Raw genomic sequence first — 16,771 nt, 5'->3', positions numbered from 1 at the left:
GGGCCCACAATTTGGGTGTCCTCCTGGATCCACAGCTGATGTTAGAACACCATCTGTCAGCTGTGACCAGGGGGGCCTTTGCCCAGGTTCACCTGGTGCACCAGTTGCGGCCCTACCTGGACCGGGAGGCACTTCAAATGGTCACTCATGCCCTCGTCACCTCAAGACTGGATTACTGTAACGCACTCTACATGGGGCTGCCCCTGAAGCGTGTTCGAAGACTACAGTTGGTCCAGAATGCAGCTGCGCGAGCGATAATGGGTGTACCTAGATACACCCATGTCACACCTATCCTCCACGAGCTGCACTGGCTCCCCATTGGTCTCCGGACCCACTTCAAGGTGCTAGTCGTTACTTTTAAAGCCCTACATGGTATTGGACCTGGCTACCTTCCATTCACCTCCCAACGACCAATAAGATCACACAGGTTGGGACTCTTCCAGGTGCCGTCGACCGGACAATGCTGGCTGGTGGCCCCCCGGGGGAGGGCCTTCTCTGTAGCTGCATCGGCCCTGTGGAACGATCTATCTGCAGAGATCCGGACCCTTACCACTCTCCCGGCCTTCCGTAAAGCAACCAAGACGTGGCTTTTCTGGCAGGCCTGGGGCTGTTGATTATATCCAGTCCCACTTGACTGTGTGGATGATGTATTAATTTTAAATATTGTATCTTTTTAAATCTTTTAAATGCTTTTATTTTGCTGTGAGCCACCAGAGTCCCAATGGGAGTGAGCGGCATATACAAATTTTATTAAAGTAAAGCAAAGTAAAGAAAAGTAAAGGGGATAGTGTGGCGGCCCGGCAGGAGTCGGTGGAGCTGCTGTCAAACTCTGACGCTGAGGGGTCTTATGAGTTGGCCTTGGAGAAGGTGGAGGACCCTGGACAGGGTGTTAGGGCTCAGCCAAAGCTGTTAGAGCCACCGCCAGACACCGACAGTATGGGGGCTGGTGGGTCGGCCTTGGAGAGGGTGGTGAACCCTGGCCAGGGTGTTAGGGCTCGGCCAGAGCTGTTACAGGTGCCGCCAGTCTCCGACAGCAAGGGGGCTGGTGGGTCGGCCTTGGAGAGGGTGGAAGACCCTGGACGGGGTGTCGACGCTGCACAGGGCGGGAGGAGACGTGGTGGCCACTGGATACCTGGGGAGCATTGGATCAAGGGGAATGTTCCTGCAGGTATTTGGAAATCACGAAGGAGGAAACACAGGAAATGAGTGTGGGCCATCTTATGGACAATCCATTCCGACCGCATCCGGACCATCAGACCTGGGGGAAGGGCCCTGCGGTGGGGGATAGTGTTGTGACTCAGCAGAAATCTGTGAGTCGTTTCAGGATGCAGGATAATGAGCAGCTGTTGCTCGTTAGGGTCTTCTCCTGCAGATAAAAGACTGATGGTGCTACGCCTTAGTTGCAGAAGTCAACGTCGTTCATCATTCATTTCTTCGTGAGTTCAGTTCCGTGATTCAAAGAGGCACTTGGATAAGTGATTTGCTTTCTGTAAACCTGGTTTGCTGTAAGAGTTTTGTTTTTGCATTTAGCAATAGCAATAGCAGTAGACTTATATACCACTTCATAGGCCTTTCAGGCCTCTCTAAGCGGTTTACAGAGAGTCAGCATATTGCCCCCAACAATCTGGGTCCTCATTTTACCCACCTCGGAAGGATGGAAGGCTGAGTCAACCCTGAGCCGGTGAGATTTGAACCGCTGACCTGCTGATCTAGCAGTAGCCTGCAGTGCTGCATTTAACCACTGCGCCACCTTTGCTGTGTAACTTTTTGCCAGAGACTTTATCTATGTTTATTTTGGGCTCGCAACCAGCTTGAGCCGGGACTGATAAAGATATTTCCTTTGAAGTTCTGTCTGGCTGTCGTTTTTGAACGAGCGAAGAGGGGGGTCAGAACAGTTTCCCATCCCAAATACCTCAGGCCCCCTCCCTCTCCATTTCTATGACAGCCGATAGCAAGCAAGCAAAGCAGAGGCTAACCACAAAGGCTTGGCACCTCTCTCTTGGCCCCAGCCCAGCAGAACCACTCAAATCTCCGACTTTTCCACCAGTAAACACAAGAGGCACACATACATCTCTTTGTCCATCATGAATCTCAGAATAAATAAAGTGCTGCTGTAACCTCAGAGAAACAATAACAATTTCCCCTTCCCTTCCTTGGAAGAGGCAAGACTAGTTCTTCTGCCTGATGGATTACTTTACAGATCAATGCATAAAACAGCTTTATCTGGGGAAGAATCTTCAGATCCGACGTCAAATGTCACAATTAGGCAGCTATTTTGCATTCTGGCTTCTGCCGAAATCAGTGGGGAGGCTGCATTTAGTGCCCTTAAACTGGTGCCAACTCATTTCAGCCCCTCTCAGTTGTTTTCCTGCCATCTTAAGAAAAACAGGGGAGCCTGTCTTTTGAACCAGAGGAGAATAAAGCCAAAAAGGGAGCAGTCCCTGAAAGGCTGTTCGGAAGGCCCTTAATTCTCCTCCCCCGGGACTTTTTCTTGGCACTTCCATGGAGCTCCTGGTCTGTGTATTAAGAAAGGGGAAGCCCCATGGCTCAGAGCTGCACCTCTTGTTCCTGGAGTCCCACTGGCTGAGGATAAGAGCAATGGGGTATAGAAAGTTAGCACCCATCCCCCTCCTAGAGGAATGAAATATTTTGAGGAGTATTTTAAAAAGGAAGGATAAAGTATTTCCCCTAAAAGAGAAATAAAATATCTTAAGGGAGACAGAAACTCAAAGCCCCAGCTCCCTTCCCCCACAAGCAGATACTGAGCTGGGGCAGCTTTTAGAAATGCAGATTTGTTCATCCATCACTCCCTGCAGCAAAGTCTGAACAAGGGCAGATTAGCCCTCACCCAAGATCCAAACTAGGATAAAGCCCTTAAGCCATAATAGGAATTATTGCACCACCCTCCAAATTTCAACCAAACTTAGCTCAGACAAAACCTAGGATTTGTACTTTGCCTATGGAACCAGCTATGACCCCTACATAACCCCTACACGGCCCCATGGCAGTCTGACAACAGTCAATGGAATACATGCTCTTGCACTGGAACAGGAAGCTCAACTGCAAAGTCCAAGAAAAAGTATAAAAACCCCTCACTCTCAACTCCACGTGGTCAGCTGCACCAGAGCCCATGTGCTTGGTGGTTCTGTCCATCATTAAACTATCTTTCCAATCATCCATCCCCAAAATAAGCACGTGGCCTTACTTTCAGGGAGTTCTTATTATTTTTGAGGTGCAGGAGATGGTGAGCATGGTCACCTCATGACTGCTGCTGGGTTGCAATATTTTTGGGAGGACTTGAATCTGAAAGCTTCCATGTTTCCCTCACCCAAAAGAAAGTTCAAGCCCCTCCCCAACACCCACATGCCCATCACATGGCCCACTCAGGCACCATTCCAAGAAGAGATGCCTCCCAGTCACGCCACTCCAGGTGCAGGGGCAAAATGCCCTTGACTCTCTGAGAAAGTAATATTATTATGACTATATATCTCCCATACCCCCCTCCCAGTTTCCCACAGTAGAAAATGTGGCCGAATGTAAAAGATGGATTCTAGGCCTGGCACTGATCTTCCTGGACTAGGCAGTAGACATTACAGAAACCTTATCACTGAAGTTTAGAAACCCCCCTCAACAGTCCATTGTGGATTCAGCCAATCTGCAGGTGTGAAGATGTTATTGTTGTGATTCCATACATTGCAGGAGTCCCTAAAACTCTCAGGAGGATTTTCAACCAATATACATGCACACTTCAAATCCAAGGCTGAAGCTTGTCCCCCCCACCCCCCAAGAATGAAACACCCGGCCACAAACTGAGCAACGTGATATACGTAGTCCAATGTAGTCAGCCATTGTGCAAATCTGTACACTGGAGAAACAAAACAACCGTTTCCCAAGCACCTGGCATGCCTTAGCAGAACAAAAGGGACATTTGACCTTCAGTTCTGAAATATCTATGGGGATTCTCAGTTCTCAGGTCACAGTTGTCACAAAGGTACTTCTTCAAGAGGCAACTTTCTTGGTTTTTCCTTGAAGACATTTTGCTTCTCATCTAAGAAGGTTCTTCAGTTCTGACTGAATGATGGAGGTTTATATTCCTTGCAGTCATCTGGTCATTAGTTCTCTCTTTAAGAGTCATTGAGGCCACTTGGAGATTTATCTGTGTCCTCAGGGTCACCTGAATAGTGCAAATGGGTGCAGAATCTTCTTGGAACTGCTGATAGGTCCCCATATAACTGTGTTATAAACAGGAGATAGGTAATGTAGTAACTCCCAGTAGAGGGATTCAAATTTTTTTACTACCCAGATCCGGGTTTGCTTCTCTTCTACTCACTTGGCTTTAGTAAAGTCTACTTTCATTAACAATGGATTCGAGAGACTTGTTTTTCTAACTGACCAAATTGGCATGATTGACGGTGGCTTTCCTGGGAAGAAAATGCAGTAATTCTCCCTCTACAATGAAGAGTTACTAAATGTGCTGTTTAATTAACAGAGGTGTGTTTTGATCAATAAGGAAGCAGTTGGTGGTATTGTGACTCTTTCCCCAAAGTCCCTCCTTAAAAGTGAAAGGGACAAGAGCAGACCGCCCAAATAAAAGCAGAAGATCCAGGGCAGGTTGCAGTCAGAGTCCAGTGGGCACCATGAGGAGAGCTGGAGAGCAAGTGGGTCTCCTCCTCCTGTTCTCCCTGATGATCGCAATCCATCCAGGGTCACAGGAGTCCTCTGTCTACCCCCAGGACTGCCAGCCCCTGCAGGTGCTGTGCGACATGGTCACCGACGGAGGTGGATGGATTGTGAGTGTGGTGGAGGGCAGCTCTTACCCATGTGTAGCCAAGGCGTACGGTGCTTCTGACCATCGTGCCTTTGAGGGAGCCTTCCCTGGGGAAGGGGGGTTATGCCCCACAGCAGACACACCCAGGATTGAACCAGAAACCAAGTCTTTCCTGAGGCCAGGATGCGGGGTGGGGTGGGGTTGGAGGAGACCTGGTAGGGGTGGAGAAGACCAGCTCTGGCAACCCCTAAAATTTGGGAAGGAGGGAAGATTTGGGGGTCTGCTGAGCTGGAAGGTGGAGTCCTGATTTTCCCCCTCAGGTCTTCCAAAAGTGGTCGGATGGCTCGGTTAACTTTTTCCGCGACTGGGCTGCCTACAAGAAAGGATTTGGAAACCAGCTGACCGAATTCTGGCTGGGGAATGACAACCTTCACCGCTTGACCTCGCTGGTTGAGGGGCTTCCCATTGCAATCCTGAACCCTCCTGCTGCCAGGGGAGAGGGGCTCAGGACCCTCACTGGGAAGAGCCTCAAGGGTTGTGCACCACATGACCCACGTGGCTGTTTTCTTCCTCCTAGGAAAGAATGAATTGCGTGTCGACTTCACTGATTTTGAAAATCAGCATTCCTTCGCCAAATATGCGTCCTTCAAGGTGGCGGCAGAATCTGACTGGTGTTGGCTAACTCTGGGAGCCTTCATGGGTGGCTCTGCAGGTGAGTCCCTGACAAAGTCCAGCATTCTTCTCCATGAGCCTCTTGGAATTGGGCAGTGCCAATTGGAATTGGACAGTGCTCCCTCTTCCATGCAACGAAGCCTGATTAAGTCTAACTCAATGTCTGCAGTGTTCTCATACCAAGGTTCCAAACGACGGGGAAGGGGTCTGTTTATGCATTGCGGGTAAAAATCTTTATCCAAGCCATCAGCGAATTGATCCAGCAAGGCCTCTTCCGACCACCCCCTCATATAGGCTGACAATTCCTGAAATTCCTGCATATAGTCAGGCACAGTTTTCTTTCCCTATTTAAGGGCCGTAAATTTCAGCCTAGCGTGACGCTCGGTCAAAGGGTCATCGAACCTTCTCCTCATGGCTGCCATAAATTCATCAAAATTCCTCAGGAGAGGGGAATTACTATTATGTAGCCCGACCATCGAGTCGGCTGCTTTCTTCTCCAAGGCCATTAACACCATTCTCACTTCAGATTCATCTGTCTCTAAATCAGGCCCATATTATTTCAATATAATTCCAGACCTGAATAATAAACAACTGAGACCTCTGGGTTCTCCATCATACTTTATGCTTAAGGGTGCAACCTTAGCCATCCGGGGTCGCCTGGGCCCCCCTGCTCTCAGAATGTCTCTAGCTGCAGGGGGGGAGGTTGGTTCTGGGTTTTCTTTCGCACATCCCCCTTTGGCCCCTCCAGTCTCCCTTAAACTATGCAGTGAGTACCCTTTCTCCAGTTCCTCTTTTGGTTCCCTTTCCACAGCTCTCTCTCAAATTCGGCATTCACTCCATGCCTCTTTGAGGAGCCTCATGGCGTGGGAGATTTTGTAGTCTTCCTCTCCAGAGCCACTCCAGTCAGCCGCTGGCTTTTTCTTTGGCCTCCTTTTCATGACTCCAGCTTGTAATTCCTCATGTTCCTCTTTCTGTCCCACACCCCAAGTCCGTCTGGGATGGATGGCAGGTTCTTCCACTCTCAGGTCGGCTAGTCTTTCTGTTAGAGATCGTCTCGCCATTGGGCCCATGTCTTCCTCCTGGTCGCTTTCATACAAAGACATTTTCTTTTCTTTCTATGAGGGCACCCCCCTCGATAGTTGTTCACTCCAGGTTGGGTGCGAGGTGAGATTCGGCTTATTGTCAGGTGCAACTTCATTTAATAATCAGGAAAGAAACCACTGAACTCCATTTGTTTGAAATTAAGTGTACTTTTACTAATTACAAATGAACAGTAGCGAAGCGAAGCTGAATCTGGTTAATTAGGCACGAAAGCAAGAATATCAGGTATAATTCAATCCCCTCCCCTTGCCACCCCAGTCCATAGTGCAATTATAATTCACCCAACTGTCAGGTGGGAGATATCTTCAAAAAACATCACCAGGATGGAATGCTGAACAGTTAACCTTGGCGGGAAACTCCCTTCCTCCACATGCACAGTAAGATGGTCAGGTCAGCGTCTAGAATCTTCCTCCAGCACATAATGATTCCCTTCCCAAATACCATGCCCCCCTCCCCATTTCAATGGCAGCCGAAGCAGCAGCAAAGCAGAGGCTGACACAGGATTTACAATTTTGACAATGGGAAAAGGACCCATATATTTTGGGCCTAGTTTCTTCGATTTCTGGGTACTTTGAAGAAACTCTTTTTTTTCCAGCTTGCTTTTGGTGTGGTTGGTGTGCCGCATTTAAGGCCTTGCGGGTCATCGGCCAGAAACGTTGAAGTTGGTCACTCCACTCAGACAAGGACAAAATCTGTAGCTTCTCTTGAGGTAATTCAGGAATGGGCACAAAGTCCTGGCCAAATACAACTTCAAAAGGGGTCATTCCAGTGCTGCTATGTACTGAATGGTTGTACACCACCTCTGCATGAGGCAAGAGGTCAGCCCAATTATCCCATTGATAATTGATATAGCACCTAAGGTACTGCTCCAGAACCAAGTTAGCCCTCTCACAGGTCCCATTAGTTTGTGGGTGGTGGGTGGAGCTTTTAGACATGTTTGCTTATCCATGCTGTATCTTTACACATTGCACCACTTTGATTTTATTTCATGAGTACAACACAGTGTAAGAACACTCAGGCATTCGGCCAGCAGCCTCTCCCTGACCTCAGATGGAGAAGGGCCTGACTTCTCAAACACAACATCCATGGCCAAATTCTGTAGTGGCTTTTTTCCAGAAGAGCCCAAAGGCTGATCAAGGAAGCATCTCCTGACTCTTTTCTGGATGGTTTCCAAGGATCTTGAAATCTGGGTTGCAAATGGACCTTTTCCATCATGCAATTCACAGCACTGACCAACACTGGATAAAATACTTGAAAAAATAATCTGTGAATATCTAGAAACAAATAAATTTTTTACTAGTAGCCAGCATGGCTTTGTTAAAAACAGATCATGGCAAACCAATCTGATTTCATTCTTTGATAAACTGACCAAATTAGTAGACCAGCAAAAAGCTGTCAAACAGTATACTTTGACTTTGGCATTTGACAAAGTAGACCACAAGCTCCTTCTAGGTAAGCTACAAAAACAATAACTGAAAGTGTTTAATAAATACTGGACAGCCAACTATCTGACATGGTAGAGGGTCTCCTGCTTGAGCAGGGGGTTGGACTAGAAGACCTCCAAGGTTCCTTCCAAACTCTATTTTGATTGATTGAAAACTTCTCTTTGCCTTGTTGCTTTTCATCTTTCAGTCACGATGTTCATATTTGTACAAAATCAGGAAAATTATACTCCGTGGCTATTTAGTTGATTTATACTTTCCTAAGATTTGAGGTCTGGAGTAATTTTGGCCATTGGACCACTGGTCCTTTGACTTTGGATTGGAAATGTGGTTCTGCAGATAACCAGCCAGCAAGAAGAGGGGATCACTTGTAGCCGCCCCATTTTTCCTCTTGCAAATTTGCTTTGTAGCGTATGGGGTGCCTCCCACTAGAATGAAGAATTATCCATGTGTTTAACTAGCAGGTGTGTTGTTTGACCAACAAGGAAGCTGTTGCTTTGGTGGACCTACTGAAAGGGGAAAGGAAGAAAAGCAGGCTGGCCAATTAAAAGCAGAGAGTTCGGGGCAGGTTGCAGTCAAAGTCCAGCAGGCACCATGAGGAGAGCTGGAGAGCAAGTGGGTCTCCTCCTGTTCTGCCTGATGATCGCAACCTGTCGAGGGGCACAGGAGTGCTCCTGCCCAGGTGAGTATCAGGCAGGTTAGCTCTGAGGAGCAGGAGGGACAGCGACTTGACTTTCTGCCAGCGTTTACAGCTCAGCTCAAAAGAAGCACTTTCTTTTTGCTCCAAATGTTTTCCCTTCCTTTGCAGAGTTGAAGGAGCTGGGCCTGGATGGCAATGAGACAATAGCCATTGTGCGGGGGAGTCAAGGCTTGCCAGGACCACAAGGGCCACGGGGCCCTCCTGGCGTTCCAGGGGCCAAAGGTGGGTCTGTGGACAGAGGGTGAAGTTGGCTCCTGAACCTGACCCCTTCTGAAAGAAATGACTCGTCTTGTCACAAAGTCGACCTGTCGAAATTCCCCCTCCCAAAGGGGGCATTTCCTTGGGTTAAGTTGCCTGCTCTGGTTTAAACCTGCGCAAATCACAGAGTGGCTGGCAAGGGGCTGCCTACCCAGCCACCTTTGAACAGTGGGCTACTCCCCTCCCTCCCTGTGGGCACCTGGGAGCTTCACCATGCCTTTCCTTAATTTGTGAAAGAGGCTTGCAGGGAATCCCTGGAAAAAATGGAGCCTCTGGGCCAAAAGGTGAGATGGAAAGAGAGAGTTTCAGATTCCCGGGTTGCAGGTGTGTTTGGGCATCTGGTGGAGACAGGGCCACTTTGGGACCCTACAACTGACCCTAGAGGTCAATCACACACTGCCGCCCCCTGCAGGGCCCCAGAACCTCACCTGTCAGCTCCCCTTTGTGTGGGCGGGAAAACAGCGCTGGCATCCCTGGGGCTTCCTGGGGTTTGAACCAGGTTGAGCGCAGGAGGTCTCAAAAGAATTTCTTCCCTTTGATTCAGGAGAAAAAGGAGACCCAGGACAACCTGGAGAGAAAGGTAAGAGTTTTGTTGTGCTCCTCTGGGACCCTGGTTCTTATTGTGCGCATCTTCACTCTCCGAGCCGCACATGGTGTTTCTCACAAATGACGTAAATCATGTCATCTGGTTTTGCTCCACTGTGCCAGAAGCATTTTCCAAAAGGAAGGGGCCCCCTTGAACATGGCTTATGGGGCCCCTCGGGGTTCTGGGGAGAAAGATTGGTACCTGTTTCCCCCTGGCAGGTGTTGCTACTTCTGGGCTTTGGGGGTTCAGCTGCCAGGCACCCCCTCTTGTGTCCCAGTAATGTTGCTGGACCCTCCTAAAGAGGGGGAATTCTTCACTTGTCCTTCTCTCTGCATTGCAGGCAAGAAAGGCGACCCAGGAGAAATTGGTAAGGACTGCACCCCCCCCCCCCAAATGGGAACAGCGAGAAGACCTGCCTTGGATCGGGGCCTCTGCCAGCCTCTCTCTTCTCTGAAGCAAAGGGGCCCCTGGCTGAATAGTACCGCTCAGCCCCCCAACAAGCTCAGTGGGATATGTAGTTGGACTCCTGACAGGTAGGCAGCCTGGGGCATGTCAGATGTAGCTGAGCCTCCGTCCCCCTCCCAATTCAGGTCAGCATCATGGTATCCTTCCCTCCGTTGCTTTTCCTGCCACAAGGGGTGTGTGGAAGAGGGCAGGAATTGGCTTTTCTTTACTGCCCTCTTTTTTGCAGATGAGAAGAAGCTGGAGGCACTTCGGTGCAAGCAAGGTGAGTGTGTGTGTCTGTGTGTGTGTGTAGGAGGGGTTCTTACTACTCATTCCCTTCCTGGCTGCCCCCCCCCCATTCCCTGGAAAGCTGATGTTGTGTCCAGGTAGTTCCAGTATTTGCAGAATCCACTTCTGACCACTTGCAACCTTTGGTTCATGAGGGAAAAGTGCCCTAAAAATGTTTCATCTTTAGAAGAAAAAGTCCACTACCAAAAACCTTTCAAGGGGGGATCCAGCCCACCCACCCAAAGTTAAGAGTAGCCCCCACCCCCAACTTGCAACCCCACACTGCAACCGCTTGGTCTGCTAACCAGCCAGATGCCTGTTGCCAACTGGCTGCAGCTACTGAGCCGGCCCTCAGGACTGAGTGAGGTGAGGGGCATTTTGGCAAAGACCCTGGAACAGAGAGCGCCAACCTCTCCTGCCCTCTTTCTGCCCAGGAGCCCCAAACTGCAAAGAGCTCTTGAAGAGAGGGACGATCCTGAGCGGCTGGTACACCATCTACCCCCAGGACTGCCGGCCCCTGCAGGTGCTGTGCGACATGGACACCGATGGAGGCGGATGGATTGTGAGTGTGGCAGAGGGTGGCTCTACCCAGGCATGGCCAAGGCGTGTGGCACTTCTGACCACTGTGCCTTGAAGGGACCTTCCATGGGGTTGTGCCCCACAGAAGACACACCCAGGATTGTAACTTTGCTGCCTGCCAGGAATGGGATGAACCAGAAACCGAGTCTTTCCTGAGGCCAGGATGGGAGACAGAGGGATCCTGGAGGGGGTCCAGTACTTCTGGGTGGAGAAAACCAGCTCTGAGACCCCTAAAATTTGGGAAGGGAGGGAAGAGTATGATTTTGGGACCTGCTCAGAGGGAAGGTTAAGGGTCCCAATTCTCCCCCGCAGGTCTTCCAAAGGAGGTCGGATGGCTCGGTGGACTTTTTCCGTGACTGGGCTGCCTACAAGAGAGGATTTGGAAACCAGCTGACTGAATTCTGGCTGGGGAATGACAACCTTCACCGCTTGACCTCGCTGGGTGAGGGGCTTCCCCTTGCAGCCCTGAACCCCCCTCTTGCCAGGGTAGAGGGGCGCATGGACCTTGCTGGGAACAGCTTTGAGGGGGCCTCTGTGGATGGGTGAGGCAGCAGAGAAACATACCTGCAGGGCTGTGAGTTTCGGTGACTGGGCAGTGCGCCAACTGACTCACGTGGCCGTTTTCTTCCCCCTAGGAAGGAATGAATTGCGTATCGACTTCACTGATTTTGAAAATCAGCATTCCTTCGCCAAATATGCATCCTTCCAGGTGGCGGCAGAATCCGACTGGTATCGGCTAACTCTGGGAGCCTTCATGGGAGGCTCTGCAGGTGAGTCCCTGACAAAATCCAGCATCCTTCTACATGAGCCTCTTGGAATTGGGCTGTGCCAGGCAGGCCAATGAAACTGGAATGATCTCCCCGTGGAGATTCGTACCCTCACCACCCTTCAGACCTTCCGCGCAGCCCTCAAGAGCTGGCTATCCCGCCAGGCCTGGGGGTAAAGATTTGATCTGCCCCCACCCGAATGTTGAATGAATGTTGTTTATTTTTTAATTATGTGTTATGTTATATGTTACTGTTTGTATCCCCTCCCTATAAGTTGTTAGCCGCCCTGAGTCCCCTCAGGGAAAAGGGCGGCCTATAAATAAACTTATATCCAATATATCCAATATCCAGCCTCCCTGGAGATGCTCTGGGCTGGCCTTCCATGCACCCATCCCCCCTCTCTTCCTCCCAGGTGACTCCCTCTCCTACCACAACAACATGCCCTTCTCCACCAAGGAAAAACGGCAGGACTCCCAAAAGAGCAACTGTGCTGAGATGTACCAAGGTGCCTGGTGGTACAATACCTGCCACTATGCCAACCTCAACGGGAGATACTGGCTGGGACAACACAAGACCGACGCCGATGGCATCAACTGGTTTACAGGGAAAGGCTACCACTACTCTTACAAGCGCACAGAAATGAAAATCCGTCCTGTGCTTTAGGCAGCTCCTTCAGGCTGATAGGTCCTTTCTTTCTGAGGGGTTCCAAAGGGCATCTAGTCCATCCCCTCTGCTTTTGATTTGCTACCTTGATAGAGAGCTTGCATTTTACAAAATTCACTTGATTAAATGATCTTGCAGAATTGGGGTGGGTGGGCTTTTCCATTTGCTCTCCTTCAGGTCCACTGGAGTTGGGCAGTCAACGAATGTTAAATAAATAAATAAAAATATGATCATTTATCCAGCTGATGGCCTCCATGTCTCTTTTATTCCAAGGGGATAAAATCTGCCAGCCTTTGGCAAAGGAAGGGCTCTGAGCACCCCAACACACTGCCAGAAAGTCTTGGCACCTCCTCTTGACACCATCCAGTGGCATAATTCTTTTTTTTTATTGCCGGTTCTCTGGGCGAGGCTTGGTGGGCGTGGCAAGGAAAGGATACCGCAAAATCCCCATTCCCTCCCCACTCTGGGGCCAGCCAGAGGTGCATTTGCCAGTTCTCCGAAATACTAAATATTTCCACTACTGATTCTCCAGAATTTCTGCTAAATTTCACTTCTGGCTTCAGCCCAGCAGAACCACTTAAATCTCCCACCTTTCCACCTGTAAACTCAAGGGGAAGACATGTATCTGTTTGCCCATCATGAATCTCAGAATAAATAAAATGCTGCTGTAACCTCAGAGAAACAAAAACAAGCTCCCCTTCCCTTCCTTGGCAAAATCTGTCAAGACTGCTTCTTTGGTTGTTCTACTGCCTGATGGATTAATTTAAAGATCAATGCATAAACCAAATTTGTTCCATTTATTTTATACAATGACAATAAAGACTATGCTAAAACAGTTTTATCTGGAGAAGAATCTTGAGATCTGAAGGTCAAATATCACTTTTCCAATTAGAAAGACATTTTGCATTCTGTCTTGCCCTGAATTCAGTGCGCAGGCTGGATTGAGTGTCCTTAAAGGTGCCACTCAGGATGGGATTCAGCCTCCAGAGCCCAGGGAAACCCTTTTTGCCCTCTTGGAGGCTCCATGGCCACACCCGCCCAGCAACCAGGCAGAGAACTGGTTGCTGAAATGTTTCTATCCCACCCCTGGTGCCACCCCATTTCAACCATTCTCTGTTGTTCTCCTATCAGTTTAAGAAAAACAGGGCCCCCTGTCTTTCGAACAACAGGAGAATAAATTGAAAAAAGGGAGCAGTCCCTGAAAGGCTGCTTTGAGAACTCTTAATTCTTCTCCACCGGGACTTCGCCTGGGTGCCTCCCTGGGGCCACTGGGCAGTGGGCCAAAGTGGGGAAAACCCTGTGGTCAGAGCTGCACCTCTTGTTCCTGGGGTCCCGCTGGCTGAGGATGACAGCAACGGGGAAAACAGAGGGGATGAGGAATAGCAGCCAATTTTATTTCATGAGTATTTCACAACCCTGTGTAAGAACAGTCAGGCTTTGTTCAGGCCAATTTCTCTAGTGGCTTTTCCAGGAGAGCCTGAGAAAAGGAAGCATCTCCTGGCTCTTTTCTGGATGGTTTCCAAGGATCTTGAAATCTGGGTTGCAAATGGACCTTTTCCATCATGCAATTCACAGCACTGACTAATACTGGATAAAATACTTGAAAAAATCATCTGTGAATATCTAGAAACAAATAAAGTTATAACTAGTAGCCGGCATGGCTTTGTTAAAAACAGATCATGGCAAACCAATCTGATTTCATTCTTTGACAAACTGACCAAATTAGTAGACCAGCAAAAAGCTGTCAAACAGTATACTTTGACTTTGGCATTTGACAAAGTAGACCACAAGCTCCTTCTAGGTAAGCTACAAAAACAATAACTGAAAGTGTTTAATAAATACTGGACAGCCAACTATCTGACATGGTAGAGGATCTCCTGCTTGAGCAGGGGGTTGGACTAGAAGACCTCCAAGGTCCCTTCCAAGCTCTATTTTGATTGATTGAAAACTTCTCTTTGCCTTCTTGCTTTTCATCTTTCAGTCATGATGTTCATATTTGTTCAAAATCAGGAAAATTATACTCCGTGGCTGTTTAGTTGGTTTATACTTTCCTAAGATTTGAGGTCTGGAGTAATTTTGGCCATTGGACCACTGGTCCTTTGACTTTGGATTGGAAATGTGGTTCTGCAGATAACCAGCCAGCAAGAAGAGGGGATCAATTGTAGATGCCCCATGTTTCCCCTTGCGAATTTGCTTTGTAGCGTATGGGGTGCCTCCCTCTAGAATGAAGAATTATCCATGTGTTTAACTAGCAGGTGTGTTGTTTGACCAACAAGGAAGCTGTTGCTTTGATGGACCCACTGAAAGGGGAAAGGAAGAAAAGCAGACTGCGCAAATAAAAGCAGAGGGTAATTTAAAGATCAATGCATAAACCAAATTTGTTGCTATTATTTTGTACAATACAATAAAGACTATGCTAAACCAGCTTTATCTGGAGAAGAATCTGAGATCTGAAGGTCAAATATCACTTTTCCAATTAAAGAGACATTTTGCATTCTGCCTTGCCCTGAAATCAGTGCGCAGGCTGGATTGAGTGCCCTCAAAGGTGCCACCCAAGGTGGGATTCATCCTCAAGAGCCCAGGCAAACCCTTTATGCCCTCTTGGAGGCTCAAGGAAATCCTCTAGAGCCTGGTGAGGGTGAATCTCCCCCTACCATGTGCAGGAGGCCAACCCCATGGCCACACCCGCCCAGCAACCAGGCAGAGAACTGGTTGCTGAAATGTTTCTATCCCACCCCTGGTGCCACCCCATTTCAACCATTCTCTGTTGTTCTCCTATCAGTTTAAGAAAAACTGTCTTTCGAACAACAGGAGAATAAATTGAAAAAAGGGAGCAGTCCCTGAAAGGCTGCTTGGAGAACTCTTAATTCTTCTCCACCGGGACTTCGCCTGGGTGCCTCCCTGGGGCCACTGGGCAGTGGGCCAAAGTGGGGAAAACCTTGTGGTCAGAGCTGCACCTTTTATTCCTGGAGTCCCACTGGCTGAAGATGACAGCAACGGGGAAACAGACAGGAATGAGGAATAGCAGCCAATTTTACATAGTTCTTTCTACCCCCCCAAGTGGCTTTAAAGGATGTTTGCTCTTATCCATGCTGTATCTTTACACATTGGGTCATTTTTACTTCATGAGTAGTTCACAACCCTGTGTAAGAATACTCAGGCTTTGTGCAGGCAGCCCCTCCCTGGCCTGAGATAGAGAAGGGCCTGACTTCTCTAAGGCAACATCTGTGTCCAAATTCTCTAGTGGCTTTTTGCAGAAGAGCCCAAAGGCTGAGCAAGGAAGCATCTCCTGGCTCTTTTCTGGATGGTTTTCAAGGATCTTGCAAATTAGGTTGCAAATTAGGTTTTAGATTTAGGTTTTATTAGGATTTGTATGCCGCCCACTCCCTAGAGACTCTGGGCGGCTTACAGATAAAAATTGGGGGGGGGGGACATATAAAAATTAAAAAGAACAAACATTAAAATTTCACAAGATACATACAGCTTAGAGTGGGGCTGGATAAAATCAATAGCCCAAGCCTGCTGGAACAGCCAGGTCTTAATCGCTTTGCGGAAGGCCAGAAAAGTAGCAAGGGTTCGGATCTCCACAGGGAGATAGTTCCATAGGGCTGGAGCAGCTACAGAGAAGGCCCTCCCCCGAGGAGTCGCCAGCCGACATTGACTGGCAGATGGAATCCGGAGGAGGCCTAATCTGTGTGATCTTATTGGTCTCTGGGAGGTAAATGGCAGGAGGCGGTCTCTCAGGTAGCCAGGTCCTAAGCCATGTAGGGCTTTAAAAGTAACGACTAGCATCTTGAAGTGTGTCCGGAGACCAATGGGGAGCCAGTGCAGCTCATGGAGGATAGGTGTAACGTGGGTGTACCTAGGCACCCCCACTATTGCTCGCACGGCTGCATTCTGGACCAACTGCAGTCTTCGAACACTCTTCAAGAGCAGCTCCATGTAGAGCGTGTTACAGTAACTCAGTCTTGAGGTGACGAGGGCGTGAGTGACCATCCGAAGGGCCTCCCGGTCCAGATAGGGTTGCAACTGGTGCACCAGGCAAACCTGGGCAAAAGCCCCCCTGGTCACAGCCGACAGATGATGTTCTAACGTCAGGATCCAGGAGGACACCCAAATTGCGAACCCTCTCGGAGGGGTGTATAATTTCACCCCCCAGGCTAAGAGATGGAATGACTGGACCATCCTTGGAAGGGAGCATCAATAGCCACTCGGTCTTGTTGAGATTGAGTGCAAGCCTGTTTGCTCCCATCCAGACCCTGACAGCCTCCAGGCACTGGCACATCACTTCAACTGCTTCGCTGAGTTGGCACGGGGCGGACAGATACAGCTGCGTATCATCTGCATATTGATGGTATTTAATCCCATGCCGGCAAATGATCTCACCCAGCGGCTTCATGTAGATGTTAAACAGAGGGAGGGGGACAGGACCGAACCCTGTGGCACCCCATAATTGAGGGGCCTTGGGGTCGATCTCTGCCCTCCAATAGCAGTGGCAATAGC

General features: G+C 49.0%; 1 protein-coding gene across 1 annotated transcript; it reads left to right on the top strand.

Annotated features, from left to right (window-relative positions):
* The first annotated feature begins 8,562 nt into the window (after nt 1-8,562).
* Nucleotides 8,563-12,268, top strand: LOC116519583 (ficolin-1-like). The gene is made up of 10 exons (XM_032233534.1): nt 8,563-8,665; nt 8,792-8,905; nt 9,172-9,225; nt 9,486-9,521; nt 9,868-9,894; nt 10,219-10,254; nt 10,694-10,821; nt 11,151-11,280; nt 11,474-11,608; nt 12,018-12,268. The coding sequence occupies exons 1-10, from the start codon at nt 8,578-8,580 to the stop codon at nt 12,266-12,268; spliced, it is 999 nt and encodes a 332-aa protein (XP_032089425.1). The 5' UTR covers nt 8,563-8,577.
* Nucleotides 12,269-16,771: the final 4,503 nt, after the last annotated feature.

Source organism: Thamnophis elegans, chromosome 16, assembly GCF_009769535.1.
Source record: "Thamnophis elegans isolate rThaEle1 chromosome 16, rThaEle1.pri, whole genome shotgun sequence".
Taxonomy (NCBI): Eukaryota; Metazoa; Chordata; class Lepidosauria; order Squamata; family Colubridae; genus Thamnophis; species Thamnophis elegans.
The sequence above is the reverse complement of the archived record's forward strand: the minus strand, read 5'-3'. Positions and strand labels throughout refer to the sequence as shown.